Below are 17622 nucleotides of genomic sequence, written 5' to 3'. Positions count from 1 at the left end.
CCAATCAGTTTCCTTTCTTAGCCTATTCCTAAAACTTCCCTTGCGGGGGAAGAAAAATCAAGTAAAAATTACCAAAAAAAAAAAAAAAAAATTCAGTGAAATATGTTGTAAATATTGCCATCTAGGCACCACTGCTGCATTTACAGGAACAGGCAGAACAGATCTCAGTCTAATTCTTAAGGGCCTTAGAATTTTCAGAATGGTAAATGAGTACCAGCTTCTACTTAACTTCAACTTCTCAACTTCTCTTCATCTGCCTCTAACTAGAAAGTCAGTCTGCTCTTTGAAACCAGGCAATGACTTCTTTCAAGTCCTAAACAGGACCTACATCCAATAAAAAGTTTTGTTTACATCAAAAATCTGCCTGATGTAATCACTTCATCATAATCTTGGCTAAAGCTTCCAAATAACAGGCTGCAGCTCATCCAACAGCACTTGCTGCTTCATCTTGCACTTTTATGTTCTCAGACAGCTCTGGACTTAAATTTTATGAACAAACCTCGCTAGTTTCAAACTTTCCTTCTATAGCTTCCTCACTACTATAATTTAGACCTGCAATGTCTCCCCCAAAACAAGCATGTGAAAGGCTTATTCCCCAGCTTGGGGCTTTCAGGAGATAGTAAAAATGTTAAGATAGAGGAGAGCTAGTGGGTATGCTTCCTATCATGGGATGTGGCCCCAAAGGAGGCCTCACCCCCCTTCTTCATCTTTTTTCCTTCTACATTCTCTGCTTCAATGCTCCCACAATGATGTCCTGCTAGAGGCCCAAAGCATCAGGATCAACCAGTCATAAATGCAATCTCCAAAAACATTAGCCAAAGTAAAGTTTTTCTCTTTATAAATTGGTTTATCTCAGGTATTTGGTAAGATGACTGACACACCTTTCTCAGCCTTCATAGAACTGAACGTTGAGGCCATACTGTTCTTTTAGTCAAACAATAAACTTTTCTGTATCAGCTATTTCACTTTCTTATTCTTCTGTGCGTTCACTGGAGTAGCACTTTTAATTTCCTTAAAAAAACTTTCCCTCTGCATTCACAACCTAACTAGATTTGACCTGTTTTGGCCTTTAATACACCTTCTCCATTAAGATCAATCATTTCCAACTTTGGGGTTAAATTTCACTTGAATAGTTAAAGGCATCTATAAAGTACTAACTGGCCTAATTCTATTATCATGTGTCTCAAGGAATAGGGAGAGCCAAGGAGGAGGAGAGATCAGAAGAATAGTAGTACAGTCAGAATCTACAATATTTCTTGAATAAATTCAGTCTGATTTACATGGACAGATCATGGCACCCCAAAACAATTACTATAATATCAAAGATCACTGATTACAGATCACCATAACAGATATAATAATGAAAAAGTCTGAAACAGTATGAGACTTGCCACATTACTGTCAATATTACCAACTGTAGAAACTTGAAGGAAACACATGTTATTGGAAGAAATATCACCAATGATCTTGCTTAATACAAAGATATCCCAAAACTTCAATTTATGCTTTAAGAAAGCAGTAACAGTAAAGTACAATAAAAACAATAAAACAAAGCCTGTCATGGTGACACATGCCTTTAATCCCACCACTGGGGAGGCAGATCACTGTGAGATGGAGGCCAGTCTAGTCTACAAAGCGAGTTCTAGGCCAGCCAGGGATACGTAGTGAGTCCCTGCTTAAAAATGAATAAATAGTAACTGCATATCTTCATTTTTAGATGCGAAATTATATATTTATAAGAGTTTAAAATGTAAATGAGAAGGTAGCAAAAGTAGACTTCACTCTGAAAATTTTATCAGAAAGTCTTACTTTTCTAGACTCTACCAGCACCTTATGTTAAAATTTAAATATTATTTGATCATTTATGGGGAAAATATATATTAGTCACTGAATACTAGATGCAATTTTCTGTTACTCAAACACACAACAAAACCAAGAGATTCAAACCTACAAATAGGGGTTGGAGAGATGGCGCAGCAGCAGTTAAGAACACTGGCTCTCAATGTACTAATTCTTCATTTTAGACTGAAAATCTGAAGTCTTTATCATTTTTGTTATCCACGACAAAATTTGTACGTGTCTTTAAGTCTACATACTTACAGATTCGAATCACAGTTTAGATCATCTGACCCCTTGACAAAACTGAAGTTGTGGGATGGCCACTGATCAGAGTAGTAAACTCAAATCACTGATAATTTCAAACCTGAAACTCTAAGACAGGAGCAGAGATGCTTAAGTTGGGATATCTGCAATCTACTGTTAAGCCAGATACTTGCTGACTTCATGAAATTTTTGATAGTTCACTTATCTTGTGTCTCAGTTTCCTAATTTAAAATGAACAAAACAGTCCTGTCCCATCTTATCATAATCTGAGTGAAACAGTATCTGAATAAAGCATTTAAAACTTTAAAAAAGTTTAAAAAATCCATTTAAATATTCATAATGTCCAGGGATAATAATTAAAGTCCATAATAATATTATAGATTCAAATGATTCAGAATTTAGACAGCTTCTTACATACAGAACAATGAGAAAACTTTGTTCACTGATAAAACAAAGTCAGTATGAGCCAAAAAATACAAATATTTGGTAACTGGCAAAGAACTGTTAAGACTATTTTAATTCCAAATAAACACAATGAGATAAACATAACATGCAGACATATTTCTGCATAGTAGATAGCACATTACTACATACATCAACCTACCTTATGAAACTGCTACTTCTTTTCTTTCGTCATGAAAAATCATTGAAAAATAATGTGGAAAATGAAAAGCAACCCCCACCCTTTCCTGAGACAGAGTCTCCCTGTAGCCCCAGCTGGGCTAAAACTTGCTATGTAGACCGGGCTGGTCTCCATCTCAGAGATCCACCTGCCTGTGCCTCCTGAGTGCTAGGATTAAAAGAGTGTACCACCACGCCCAGCAAAACCCCCATTTTCAGTGAAAGTAGAAAACACCTGCAAAGAGTAGAGAAGTTGTGAAAAGCACTGGAGATGTAGGAAGCAGAGAATGTTGCAGTTTTAAGTGTCAGAAAGAAGTTTCTGAATTTAATGGCATAAACTCTTTATGTCAACACCAACAAGGTACAAGGGTTAAACCAGAACTACCCAGAAAGTGGTTTGGTTCTAAGTAGAGAGGGCAGTACTAAATAAGGAATCATAAATGATACATACGTGTGTGTGTATGTGTGCACGCACACGCTTTTTTTTTTTTTGGTCTTTTTGAGACAGGGTCTCCCTGTAGCCCCTGCTGGCTTGGAACTCACTATGTAGACCAGGCTGGCCTTGAACTCACAGAGATTTTCCTGCCTCTGCATCCCCAGTGTTGGCTATGGGCAACACGACTGTGATAGAAATATTCAATACGACTATCTCCATTGGATAGGGCAAAATAAAATACACAAGCAAAAATAAGAAAAATGTTGATGACAAAAGAAAACTAATTCACCACTAATTAATAAAACATAATTACATAATCAACTCTTAACTTGGGACTTACAAAAATACATAATATACATAATTGCAAAATTTTATTCACTAGAACAATCCCAATAAATCAATAATTAATCACTTACCTCTGATTCATATTTCATTTTTTCTTCTTCTGAAATACGTGTAAACTCTTCTTTCTGGTGTTCAAATTCTGACTTGAGAAATGTATGTTCATAGCGAAGCTTATTATATTCAGTTCTATACTTTTCAACTTCCTAAATTATAAAGAATCAAATATATGAGAAATTTATAAGTGAAATTTGTGCTCATCTCAAAAAAAAAAAAAAAAAAGATCACTCTTGCAATCTAACTTTTAGTTATATTAATGCCTGGTCGGCACAGCAGACCACTAGTGATTTCAGTGCTCAGAAGATAAAGACAGAGTCTGGAAGCGAGTTAGCTAGGCTAGCTATCATCACTGAACACTGGGTTCAACTGAGAGATCCTGACTCTAAATTAAGGAGGAGAGAACAATGGAAGAAGACTCCTGATGTCAACTCCAGGCATCCACACTCAGGCACACAGAAATGCACACGCACCCACACACATGTGAACACACACCACATACACTGACACATGAAAAAAGGAAAAAAAAATGTGCTGAGCATGGTGCACACGCCTTTAATTCCAGCACTCGGGAGGCAGAGGCAGGCTGTTCTCTGTGAGTTCAGCCTGGTCTACATAATGAGTTCCATGCCAGGTCTCAAAAAGAACCCCCCACCCACCAAAAAAAAAAAGAAAAAACTACAAATGAGGAAATACCAATAAAACAAGTGATTATTCATGTTTTTTCTTCACTGACTACCATTTTAATCATGTGTAATACCACAGAACACCAGCTCTGGACTTCAAAATTAGGTAAGAATGCAGCATGCCTTTCAAAAATTTAGTCAGTATAACAAAGTATAAGCTATCCCTCTCTAAAAGTCTGACAAGATAAAATCAAAGTTATTTGAATATTGGGGCTGGAAAGATGGCTCAGCAGTTAAGGACACTGACTACTCTTGCAGAAGACCCGGATTCAAATCCCAGCACCCACATGGCAGCTAACAACTGTCCATAACTCCAGTTCCAGGGAATCCAACATCCTCTTCTGTCTTCTGCGGGCATTGCACAACATGGGTGCACTTACCTACATGCAGGCAGTACACGCATACACATAAAAAATAAATAAAAATTTTAAGTTATTTGAATATTTAGTGTACTAACTTAGGTTTAATCAAGTATTAAAACAGTTCAACTCAAAACACTAGCCTAAAATACACCTATCCAGACTTACCAGAAACATACGAGGGTGCTCCAATCTTGCCTCCTAACAATCTATAAAAGTTGCAAGGGCTCTGAATACTCAACAAGAAAATTAGGCAACAGAGAAGATAGGTGCAGGAGAGTCTATTTCCACAAATGCCAGGAAACTTGGCAATGAAAAGTATGACTCCTAAAATATTCATTTTAATAATCTTTAGCTGAGATATTTCTAAGCCAGTTTTTAAACTAAGAACATGGGCTCAGGCTTGTTGATTTCATTAGAAATATACATTATGCTTTTAAAAGCTGCTCTTGATTACCTACCTTTGTATGAGTGGTTTTTATTTCCAAAGAATTAAATCTATACCAAAACTATAATACCATTACCATTAGGATACATTGCCACAGAAGCACATTTGAAAAATCAGCTGTCAAGTCTATAAACTATTATAAAAGGAGTATTTCACAAGTGCTCCTATTCAATGGCAGTATTGCTAGACTACTCCAATCTCCAAAGGGTTCTACTTGAAAAAGGACAGTAATAATTTGTATGGGTAAGATCTAATATATTTGTTTTAAAAGGTAACATAAAATTTCTAGGCCAGGGGCTAGAAAGATGGCTCAGCTGTTAAGAGCACTGACTGCTGCTCTGGCAGAGGACCTGGGTTCAGTTCCCAGCACCCCCATGGCAGCTTACAATCATCCTTTACTCCAGTTCCAGAGAGCTAGATGCCCTCTCTGGCTTCCACAAACACTGCACAACACAGGTATATTTAAACACACACACACACAGGTAAAACATTCATACACTTACATTACAAAAAATTTCTAGGCCAATACCTAATTTTCTTTAACCTACAGGTTTTTATCCTCTTCTTCATCAAACATTTAGACATATTAACACTTCATATTAGAAAGCTGGTCTCAACCCAAAGCAAAAATATTTTTCTTTCTGAGGTTATGTGATGGTTAATATCAATTGTGTGATTGACAGGATCTAGAATCATCTAGCGGAAAAGACTCTAGACATATCTGTGAGGTAACATCTAGATTAGACTAGTCTCTGGGCATGCCTGTGAGGAACTATCTAGATTAGGTTAACCAAGGTGGAATACCCACCTTAACTGTGGATGGCACCATTCCATGAGTTGGGGGTCCTGAACTGAGTAAAAAGAAGAAAGGGAGCTAAACACAAGCATTCATTATACTCTACTTACTGGCTGCAAATATTACCAGTCTCCTCAAACTCCTGCTACCATGCCTTCCCCACCATGATCAACTGTGGCCTCAAACAGTGAGCCCCCCAAAACCCTTCTGTCCTAGTTAGCATCATTCTATTGCTGTGATAAAACACTCTTGACTACCAACTTAAAGAGCAAAGGGTTTAATTGGCTCACATGTCCTAATCAGCATCCATCCTTGAGGGCAGGAAGTTCAAGAAGGATCTGGAGGATGGAACTGAATGAAGCATGGACTACACAGGAAGGCTGCTTAGTGGCTTGCTCCTCTGGCCTGTACTAGCCTGCTTTCTTAGACAAACCAAGACCTCATGCACAGAGGTGACACTGCACATAGTGGGCTGGGCCCTCCCACATCACTCAATAAGTAAGAAAATGCTTAAAAGACAGGGCCATAGGCCAATCCAATCAAGGAACTTCCCTACTGAGGTTCTCTCTTCCCAGTGTATCAAATTGACAAGTGAAGCTATCCAGTACAATTGGCCCCTTGTCAACTTGTCACACAACACATCACTATTAAATCATAGCCTTTCCATTTCTTGTTCATAAGATCTCATGTTACTATCATGGTATAAAATACAGTACAGCTTTAAAAGGTTTCACAGTCTTTAAAAATAGTCAAAACACTTTTAAAAGTCCAATGTCTCTTAACTGTGGGCTCCTGTAAAAAAAAACGAACAAGTTAAATGTTTCTTATTCCGAGAGGGAAGAGCCAAGGCACAATCAGATCAAAGCATAAACAAAATCCAACACTGTAAATAAATAGCTCAGTATCTAACATCTGGGATTCATTCATAATCTTCTGAGTTCCAAAAGGCTTGGGCAGGCTTTCTCTAGCTCTGCCGTCCACAACAAACAAAACTTGTCCAGTATGTTCAGACTGGCTCCATGCCACACCTGCTGCTGCTCTTTGGGTCATCCCACAGTCCTGGAATCTCTAACATGCTGAGGTCGTCACTGCAAATGAAGGTGCACCTTCACCAATAGCTTCTCCTGGCTTCTCAGGGTATCAAGCCTCAGATTTTCTCCATGACCCCTTTAATTTTGCAGCTTTGATGCTGCCAAAGCCAATACCACCTGAGAGACTCTTACACATCAACAAGTCTGGCTTCTACTTTGAAATGCTGTGTTGGGCCCCCTCTGAACCACAACTCTGTGTACTGACCCTGAAGAAATACTTTCCAGAAGATTTCACCTCAATGATGCTGGCCTCTTATTAATCACAGCTGATTTTTCAGCTCCAGTTGACCAGTATCAATTGTCATAGCAATGCACAAAAGGTTTCACTTCCACAAATTCTCAATTCAAATATATCATATGAACAACTCAGATAGTCTTTGAGGGACTTTACACTTCCCTTTGAAACTTCACAAGCCTCCACTGTCTACAGTTCTATAAACATTCTTCTCTTCCAAGCTCCCACGACATCTCATTAAGCTCTAAGCATGCAATGGCTTTTCAGATCAAACTTCTAAATGCTTCTGCAATCCTCCCCAAGACAACATGGTCAGGTCTGTCAAAGAACATCCCACTCTCTTGTACCAACTTTTTGCCTTAGGGTTTGTTGCTGTGACAAAAACACTTTGATCAAAAACAACTTGGGGAGGAAAGGGTTTATTTTACCTTATAGCTTACAGTTCATCTTGGAAGTAGAACCAGGCAGGAACCTGGAGGCAGGAGCTGAAGCAGAGACCACAGAAGAATGCTGCTACTAGTTTATTCCTCTAGCCCATGCTCAGCCTGCTTTGTTATACAACCCAGGACCACCTGCCCAGGGGGATGGCATCACATACAGTGGGCTGGGCCCTCCCACATCACTCAACAATCAAAAAAATGCCTCACAGTCATGCCCATAGGCTAATTCCACAGAGGAAATTTCTCAATGAAGGTTCCCTCTTCCCAGGTGCATCAAGGTGACAACTGAAGCTATCCAGCATACTTTCCTTCCTTAAGCTGTTTTTTTGTCAGAGTATTTTATCACAGTAAAAGGAAAAGTAACTAATACAGTTGCATGGAAGTCATCCTTTCACTTAGTAAATTTTATTTCATCTACTGCATGCTAACAACTGTTTTAGAAACTTGGAATAGTGAACAAAAAAAAAATAAAAGCTTACTGTCATACAATTTCCATTCTAGAGGTGTTAAACAAAATATTTATAATATCTAAGTAAATTAGATAGTATATTAGAAGGTGACATGTACTAGAGAAAAACTAAAATATAGGAGCAAGTAAAATCCAAAAGTTAAGTAGTGAAAGGAAGTCAGTTGCAACATCAAATGGGAAAATGGGGTAGTGGTGGTCAAAGTAAGCCTTAGTGAGAAAGTAACATCTTAGGCAAATTTGCAAGAGGTTAAGAAGTTAGCCAAAAGAGATCCAAAGAATATTTAAGATAGAAATAACACTGAAGCAAAGGTTCTCGAACTACACAATTTCTTGAGAGCCAAACAAACATCGGGAGACCATCCTGGATGGAAAGGGTGGTAGGGAGACAATGGAGTCCAATCCTAAGAAACCTCAGAAGTCACTATAAGGACTGAATAAAAACAAGGGAGCCACTGCAGAGGGTTTGAGTAAAGGAAAGATGCTCTTTATTAAGACATAAAGATGAATGTTATTCTTCTACTTAATTACTTACTTCATCAAGAGTCCGAAAACGCTCTCGCATTGGAGCTTCTAATTCTTGTTGTATTTGAGCTTTTACCAATTCCAATTTTTGTGGCGTTAATACCTAAATATATAAATACAAACAATTCTAAATATAAAATTATGATTACAAAAATCAAGAATTCTCCAAATTTCAAAGCCTCTTCTAACTTTGATAATAGTATTCATTTCATAGAATTTTTCACAATGTAGTTATTTTTAATATAATCATTAAATACAACCTATTAGGGCTGGGAAACTGCTCAGCAGTTAAAGAGGTTGCTGCACAAGCATGAAAACTACAGACCAGATCCTCAGAAACCCATGTAAAAGCCAAACGGGCATGGCACCTTTGCCTATAATCCCAGTCTCAGAAAGCAAGAGGGGGATCCCCAGAGCAAGCTGGCTGGCTAACAAGCCTAGCCACATCAGCCAGTTCTAGGTTTGACTCAGAGACACTGCCTCAATGAGTAAGGTATAAGAGTGATCAAAGATGATTCTTAACATCAATTTCAGGCCTCCACATGCACATACATACACATGCATGCACTCTTACACACAAGCAAAAACATGCATATACTTAAACACTACCCCCCACACATACACACTGGAAAAAAGAAAATACAACCTATCTTTGGAACAGTATTCTAACAATCTTAGTATCAGAGATGTCAAAAATTCAGTTAACATGAGTAAAGATAATTATTGATAATTATTATGATTATTAAGAGCTAACTTGTCAGCTAAGGTATGTTAGATACAATGATGATGATTTCTTTTCTTGATATTTAGGTTCTGAGTTTGAGCCTTTAATGGTTAAGTCATCTCTCCAGCCCATATTTTCTAAAATAAAAAGGTTAAAGGTGCAATAATTTTTTTTTTATATTTTTGAGGCAGGGACTCCCCGTAGCTCCAGCTGGCCTGGAGCTCTCTATGTAGACTAAGCTACCCTCAATCTCACAGAGATCCGCCTGCCTCTGCCGCCAGAGTGCTGGGATTAAAGGCATGCGCCACCACCCCCGGCCTAATTTTTTATACCAAAGAGAATTCTTCACACTTATTTTCACTAAGAAAGGCCGCTACTCAATTAGCAAAACTAATTTAGATTCTATCCTGTCATAATCTCATATCAAACTCATTTCAATAAGTATTTATTTATGTAATAAGCTCCATATGGGCAGACTCCTTGTCTTTAAAACTTGTCATTATTTTTCCAACACCTTCCATCATTGCTTACTACATAGCAACTACCGAATTCCTATTTCATGAATCAATGAATGAACAAATACTGGCTGGAAAAACAATGTAGCTTTTGAGTTTCTATGAAAATGAGTAATGTTCAGTTTAATTTATTCACTATTCCATATTTGCTCAAAATACTACATATTACTGAAAATCTTCTAAATATAAAACATTATGTAAGTGCTTTAGTTTGCTTTCTGTTGTTGTGATAAAACACCGACCAAAACCAACTTCAGAAGGAAAGGGTTTATTTTATCTACAAGTTACAGTCTGTGGTTGAGGGGTCAGGGCAAGAACTCAAGGGAGAAATCCTTCGGAAGCAGGAGCTGAAGCAGAGATCATAGGGGAACCTTATTGGCTTGCTCAGCTACTTTTCTTATACAGCCTAGGCCCACCTGCCCAGGGATGGTGCTGCCCACAGTGGGCTAGGCACTACTACATCAGTTAGCTATTAAGAAAATTCTCCACAGATAGCTTGATGGCAGTAACTCCTAAACTGAGAGTCCCTCTTCCCAGGTGACTCTAGTTTGTGTCAAACTGACAAAAACTAACCAGCACAATCATGTGCTAAAATTCAGATTATCATTCTGTTCTTATATTGAGTAATTTTATTAATCCTCACAGCAACCCTACAACGTAGCTATACTGAGGTATACAGAGAGCCTAAATAATTTTCCAAAGGTCACAAAGACTCACACGAAGCACATATCCTTCCAAAATAAATTCAAATTCTGGCAGAAAAAAATAACTAATCCATATAAATAATTATAAAGTAGGTAAACAGAAGATATTAAAGTGTAAAAGCAAAAAGAAAAGATGTTTTAGATGAAAGAATGACTACACCAAAGAAATGGGAAAGCTAAAGTTTAAGTACAATTCAAACTAAAAAACAGATATTAATTTTTCATAGGTAATGGGGACTGAATGGGAAAAAAGTGATTCTTAAAGGTGGGCTAAAGGCATTTGGATAGAACCACAATAATATGAAGCTGGAATCATATGTCCCTGTACATTAATGCTGGTCAGAATGTCTTGACACTGTAACCATCAATACCGTGCTGACATACTTCCAAATGCTATACAGGCGGGGTATAGAATTTGATTAAGAACAAAAGAGAAGTGAAGGTTCCTAAATGTCAGGTTTAGCCTTTTATAATTTATTCAGTAGTATTAACTTTAAATTTATTTTATTTTAAAGATATACAATTACATAAATAATTCAAACAAAATATAAATTTTTTAATTTCATCACTTCACTCGCTGTCAATAATTTCTAATGCATCCTTCCTAAAACAATTCATAGATATAAAAGGACATTATGTATGTGTTATGTGTTTATTTTTACAATATAAAAAGCATATAAAGCCAGGCACACGGGCACACATTGGTAACCTCAGTAAATGGGAAGCTGAGGCAGGAGAATCATTTAGTTCAAGGTCAACCTGGACTGTAGAACAAGTTCACAGTCAGCCTAAACTACACAAGACTTATCTTTAAAAAAAAAATTTCCAAAAGCACATTTGTGCTGGGCAGTTTTTGTCAACTTGACACAAACTAGGGTCACCTGGGAAAAAGGAACCTCAATTGAAGAATAACTTCCAGATCCCCAGACTGGCCTATGGACATGTCTGTGAGGCATTTCCTTAACTGATAATTGATGTTGGCAGGCCATGCCATCCCTGTGCAGGTGGGCCTGGCTGTGTAAGAAAACTAGCTGAGCAAGCCAGCAGCACTCCTCCATGGTCTTTACTTCAGCTCCTGCCTCCAGGTTTCTCCCTTGAGTTCCTGTTTTTGCTTTCCTGGATGATGGACTGTAATGTACAAGTATAAGCCAAATAAACCCTTTCATCTCAAAGCTGATTGGTCAGTCTTTTATCATAGCAACAGAAAGGCAAAGTAGAACACCACCATATATGTTTTTCTATACTTTGCTTATTCACCGAAGGTTTTTAAGTTTATGTTGGCACCACCAAGCCAGGTACGGTAACTCAGGTCTGTGATTCAGTGAGATAGAGGCAGGAGGACAGCAAGATCAAGGCCATCCTGGGCTACTCAGGGAGACCCTGTCAGAAGGGAGGGAAGGAGGGAGGAAAAAGGAAAAGGATGATAAATATCTACAGTTTAGGAAGAAACAAGACAAAACCAAAGGTGTGGTGGGGAAAAAGTTGTAGCTGTGGAAGAGAGAAGGCTAGAACCACCAGCTATTGAAAGCTAAAGCTCACCTGATTTATAATAGTACCAAGTCTGGATAATGGTATCAAGAGACCAACTTAATGGCTCAGCAGTTAGGGGCACTGGTTGCTTTTGCAGGGGACCCAGGTTCAATTCCCAACACCCACGTGATAGCTGACAACCGTCTGTAACTCCAATTCAAGGGGAATCCGATGCCCTCTTCTGACCTTCTCAGTCATTGCACAACACAGGTGAATTATGTACATGCAGACAATACACTCATACACATAAAATAAAAAAAATTAAAAGACAACAAGATGGATGGGAACTAAAAGGAATGAATTAACAGGATCCTTTCTTTCAAGCAATTTAACTTTAAAAACAGACAAGCAAGCAAAATTAGAAAAATCTGAACAAACATGGTTAAAAGTATTATAGAGTATGTATTTCAGTATGGCAAAGGTATTATAGAGTATGTATTTCAGTATGGCAAAGGTAAAATGGTTATGTTTTTAAAGGTATTATTGCCTTGGTATATAACAGAGATGCATACTAAATTAGGGTTAAAATGTGGCTTCATTCAAATTAATTTATAGAGAATGACAGAAAGACTGAGAAGAGAGGTAATTGATAAAGCAAGACTGACCCAAGGATGATAATGATGCTGGGTGATGGGAATGTGAGGATGCACAAACACCACTCTATGTTTCTATATATGTTTGAGATTTTCATAATTATTATTTAAAAATAAAAGGGCTTTAACTTTAAGCCAAGATAGTGTTACAGAAGCTAGATATTTTCCCACCCAAGACAAATTTTGGAGAAAAATTACACAATGGTTTCCAAGACATTAAATATAAGAAAACAAAAAGACAGAACATTGGGAGGATCCAGAACACGGCACACAAAGTACACACAAGTAAACACAAAGTATACATAAAGTACACACAAGCGAAGTCTCATAAACTCCCTCTCTTAAGGAAACATAACTGAGAATTCAAGGAAACGAGAGTAATGAGAGACACAAGCTAAAGTAAGGAAGCAACAACTTTAAGCAACTGAAAGGAAAAATTGTGAACCTAGAATTCAGTTTTCAGTGAAAATACCTTTATAAACAGAAGCTTTTTTCAGACACACAAAAACTGCAAAGAAATTCTCACCAGCAGACTCATACTGCAATAAATGTTACAGAAAATCTTTGGGACATGGGGAAAATGTTTGTTAAGAATGTACCAGATAGAAATATGGATGGGGTGGGGGGGGGTCAAAAGAGAAGGACAGATATTTGCCTTTAAAAAAAAAGGACATATGAACACGCCTTTAATCCCAGCAACTGGGGTAAAGGCAGGCGGATCTCTATGAGATTTAGGCCAGGCTGATCTACACAGTGAGTTCTAGGCTAGCTGGGGCTACAAGGAAATCCTGTCTCAAAAAAAAAAAAAAACAAACCAAACAAAAAAGTAAATAAAAAGTCACTAGTCCACAATAGTTCTGAAACCCAGTGGCCAAGTGCTAGACTCCTTGTAACTGGGTTTCATGGATCAGCTTTCTGGGCTCTTGTTTTTGTCCTGAGTCCATCCTTCCTTTTTTATAAAGGTAGTACCTGTTTATAGCCTATTAGGATTAGCAGCCTTCTTTTTTTTAATTTTTATTTTTTATATTTATTATTTTATATGTATTCCCTGCATGTATGTGAGTGCACCTGTGTCGTGCAATGCCGTGGAAATCAGAAGACAGCGTCAGATTCCCCTGGAACTGGAGTTAAGGACGGTTTGTAGCCGCCATGTGGGTGCTGGGAATTGAACCCAGGTCCTCTGCTAGAGCAGTCAGTGCTCTTAACTGCTGAGCCATCTCTCCAGCCCCAGCAGCCTTCTTTTTGTCAGCAGTTTTTGCATCCAAAAGCCTCTATTATTCCTTACTTTCTTAGCCTATACATTCCAAGTCAGCAGTGCTTCTCCTGAAGTAAATTTCTCAAAAACTTTGTGGGTCTTGTGGGGAATTTTTGAGGATTTCACTTAATTAGACCAAAGCCACATGTATAGACCTTTTTATATAATCCTGTCTGTATTTTACACTTTTTTTTTTTTTTTACACTTTTTTACACTTTGGCTTCCTAGAGGCCCACTGGTTTGAGTAAAAAGGTAAGGCATACATTAATAATCTCTTGGCAAGGTCCTCTCTGTGACTATTTTTTCTTTTGATCAATTTAAGATCTTCAGGAGGTTGCAATCAGTCTTTTTGCTACAGGTTATTTTGTTTTTTGGTTCTGGTTTTTAATTTCTTGAGAAAGGGTCTCACTCTGTAGCCCTCGGTAGCCTGGAGCTCCCTATGTAGACAAGGCTAGTCTTGAACTCAGAGATCTGAGCACTCCTGAGTGTTGAGACTAAAGGTATACATTGCCTGTATAGTATGCCTGGCTATACTATAGTTTTAACAGACATTTCTGATGCTTACATTTTTATCATTTAGAGAGCCAAAGAACTTTTTCAAAATTATCTAGTCGGTTTCTGTTTTGCTTAAATAGTTCTTCCTTCAATTAATCTCTCAAATTTAACAGGCACTTTTAATATTTTACATTTAAATTTTTGTATGCATGTGATTCATGTACATGTTTGTGTGGGCAGGTACACACACATGCACATACATGCAGATCATAGGTCAACATAATGTGCCTTCTCTTCTCCACCTTTTTTTGTCTTGTGAGACAAGGTCTCTCAGTGAATCCGGAGCTCACTGATTTGGCTAGGAAGCTTTAAGGATCTGTCTGTCTAGGTCTCCTGTGCACCCCACCCTCAGCCCCCATAGCCAGGATTACAGATGCATACCACCGTGTCCTTTTTATGTGGGTGCAGGGAATCAGAACTCAGGTCTTCATGCTTGCACAGCAGATACTGTGCTGACTGACCCATCTCCTTAGTCCCTTCATTGTCATTGTTGTTGTTTTTATTTATGTCACTAGGAAAGATAGTTACTTTTCACTTTCACATTTTCTTTAATTTTTTAAACAGCATACAAAATAATGGGCTTCATTATGACATTTTCATGCATATCACTGTACTGTGACTTGTAAATTTTTTAAGCTATATATTCAGCTGCATCACTTAAAAAATTCTGATTTCCACATATTTTAGGACACTATGCTTTCTGTACTACACAACAAATAATCTCTTTTCCTTGTCAGTTTCCAATAACTTGTTCTTCCTCCTGAACCTGCACTGGTAGCATCCTTAGTGTCCAAATTATGACTAATAATCTGATGAAGATGATTTAGGCCTTCCTAAAGTGCTTTAAACCTTACAATTCTCAAAATTCTTATCTGTTTACTTCCTAGTTCCAAAACTCCTCTACTGTTTCAGGTATTTGTTGCACTTGTAGCCAATTTTCGTGTACCAAAATCTGAATAACATAACTTAACAAATTAAAAGGCTTAAAATAATACAGATTTACTATCTCACACTATCTATGGGTTAGGGCACTAAGCATAGCTTAGCTATGATCTCTATTCAACGTAAAAAGAAAATTCAGCTAAGGCATTAATCTCATCTGGGAATAAGTTCTTTCCTAGCTTACTAGTTGCTAGCTAAGTTCAGTTCTTGTGGTAAAGCCTTCAGCTCCTAGAAACTATCCATCTACCTGTAACATAACTGTCTTCACATAGAAGTTTTCTTTTTCAAGATCAACAGTACAGCTTTGCTATTTCTTACCCTTGGACACTTTTTTGAAGTCTATCTGATTAGTAAGAAACATGTGATTAAAGCCAAACAAACAAAAAAAAAATCTGAAACGCTCCGGTGTTCAAAACTTTTTGCATCACATCAATACTCAGAAGTTCCAGATTTTGGAGCATTTTATATTTCAGATTTTCAGATTCAAGATCCTCAATCACTGAAGTCTATGAAATATTACAGAAGTTGAAAAACTCCATGATCAGAAGTCTGATTCCAAGTACTTCACATAAGGAATAATCAATCTGTAATATAATAGCTACCAGGTATGGATCACTTAGCTAGATCAAAGCACTAATATTTTCTATGCAATGTCTCATTTCATCTTTACAATTACCCTATGAGCTAGGCACTATTATTCCTATTCACTACAGATTCAGAATGTTCTTCAAATCCATACTTTTATATATTTTACCTGTGAAAGTCATTGGGGTATTAATCAGGCATTTTTTGCAGTTAGTAAGATGTATAATTTTTAAAATCATCTTTTATAAAACTCCACTGAAATAGTTCTCGTGGAAACTGTTGAATTTACTGGTTCTCTTAACTTATAATTTGTACAAATTACAAACATCCATTAAAGAAAATAGCTAAGTTGCGTTATGTGTGTGTGTGTTTATATATAGCTTATTTTTTGTCAGATAAATATCACAACAAAACCACGTTTGTGAAATATAGAAACTTTTCTAGATAAACTGTATTTTTCAGCACCATTTGGCAGGTTAAACACCCAAAGAACAATACAAGAACTAACTATAGGAAGACTATAGGAAAGATAATATTTCTCTTCAATATGAGAGGATAAAAACATTTAACATATACTTACCTATAAATGGAAATGTATTACTTTTAAAAAGTTAACTAGGTAGCTAGGATATACCTATAATCCCAGATACCTAAGAGGCTGAGGCAGGAGGAAATCTAGCTCAAAATCATCCTGGCCAGAATGGGAGCCCCCACCTCAAAGCAAACAAAAGTTCACTAGGGTTCTCTAGCACTGAAAGCACTGAAGCAGAAAATGAAAAGTTCTACATCAAAAATGTTCTACAAAGGAATTCTACTTTGGACAGTATGTTACTTTTCTAGGGCTGCCTTGAAAGAAATACTAAAACCTGGGTGGCTGAAAACAATAGAGAATTCATTGTCTCAGAGTTTTGGAGGTTTGAAGTCTCAAAGCAAAGTATCAACCAGGGTAAGCTCCCAGTGAAATTTATAGAGACCTTCCCTTACTTTCCTGGGTTCTGTTGGTGTGCCAGTATACAGCTGCCTCCATCATCACACAGCACTCTCTAGTACCCATATGTCCTCTGTGCATCTCTTCTTATAAAAATATCAGTCATATTGGGCTAACGCTCACCATATTCCAATATGACCTCATTGACAATTACATCTGCAATTACCTTATTTTCAAATAACATCATATACTGATGGGTTAAGACTTCAATATATCTTTTGAATGATAACTGGAGTCTTAACTGAACCTATAAGATATATGAAAACTAGATAACAACTTTAAAGATATTAATATCTAGGCATTTATGAGAAAGAATTCTAGCATTATATATGAACAGAACCAAAAACTTGATTTATTATTCTACTCATTCATGGCATTCATTCAACAAATATTTGCTAGGCATTATCCTAAGCACTAGAGACACACTGAATAGTTCCTGCCATCAGGAGGCCTACATTCAAACAAGAACATGTCATCACTTCTGACTATCTGCTATGTGCCAGGTACTTAGCAGAAATATATAGACTATCTTATTAATTCTTACAACAAACAACCTATTAGGTAGAAATTTTTATCACCTTTACCACATGAGAAAGCTAAGGCACACTGAGAGTTACTTCTTGAAG

The 17622-nt window shown here is 37.2% G+C and overlaps 1 protein-coding gene across 9 annotated transcripts in view; it reads right to left on the bottom strand.

Moving 5' to 3' along the window:
- The window catches only part of Cep83 (centrosomal protein 83), a 132018-nt gene that overhangs the window by 74133 nt on the left and 40263 nt on the right, over positions 1-17622 (bottom strand). For 8 of the 9 annotated variants that reach the window (XR_003849384.1, XM_029563096.1, XM_008832085.2 and 5 more), the window contains 2 exons: positions 8616-8708; positions 3577-3708 (listed from right to left, as the gene is read on the bottom strand). Coding sequence is in view for 8 of the 9 variants with exons in the window: in XM_029563096.1 (XP_029418956.1) it covers positions 3577-3708; positions 8616-8708 (225 nt within the window). In the remaining variant the exon portion in view is untranslated. Of the gene's footprint in view, positions 1-3576; positions 3709-5860; positions 5904-8615; positions 8709-17622 lie in introns of those variants that run through there. The other variant, XM_029563098.1, reaches the window with a different exon arrangement.

Source organism: Nannospalax galili, unplaced genomic scaffold (assembly GCF_000622305.1).
Source record: "Nannospalax galili isolate Female #2095 unplaced genomic scaffold, S.galili_v1.0 scaffold734, whole genome shotgun sequence".
NCBI lineage: Eukaryota > Metazoa > Chordata > Mammalia > Rodentia > Spalacidae > Nannospalax > Nannospalax galili.
This window is presented reverse-complemented; position numbering and strand designations above follow the sequence as displayed.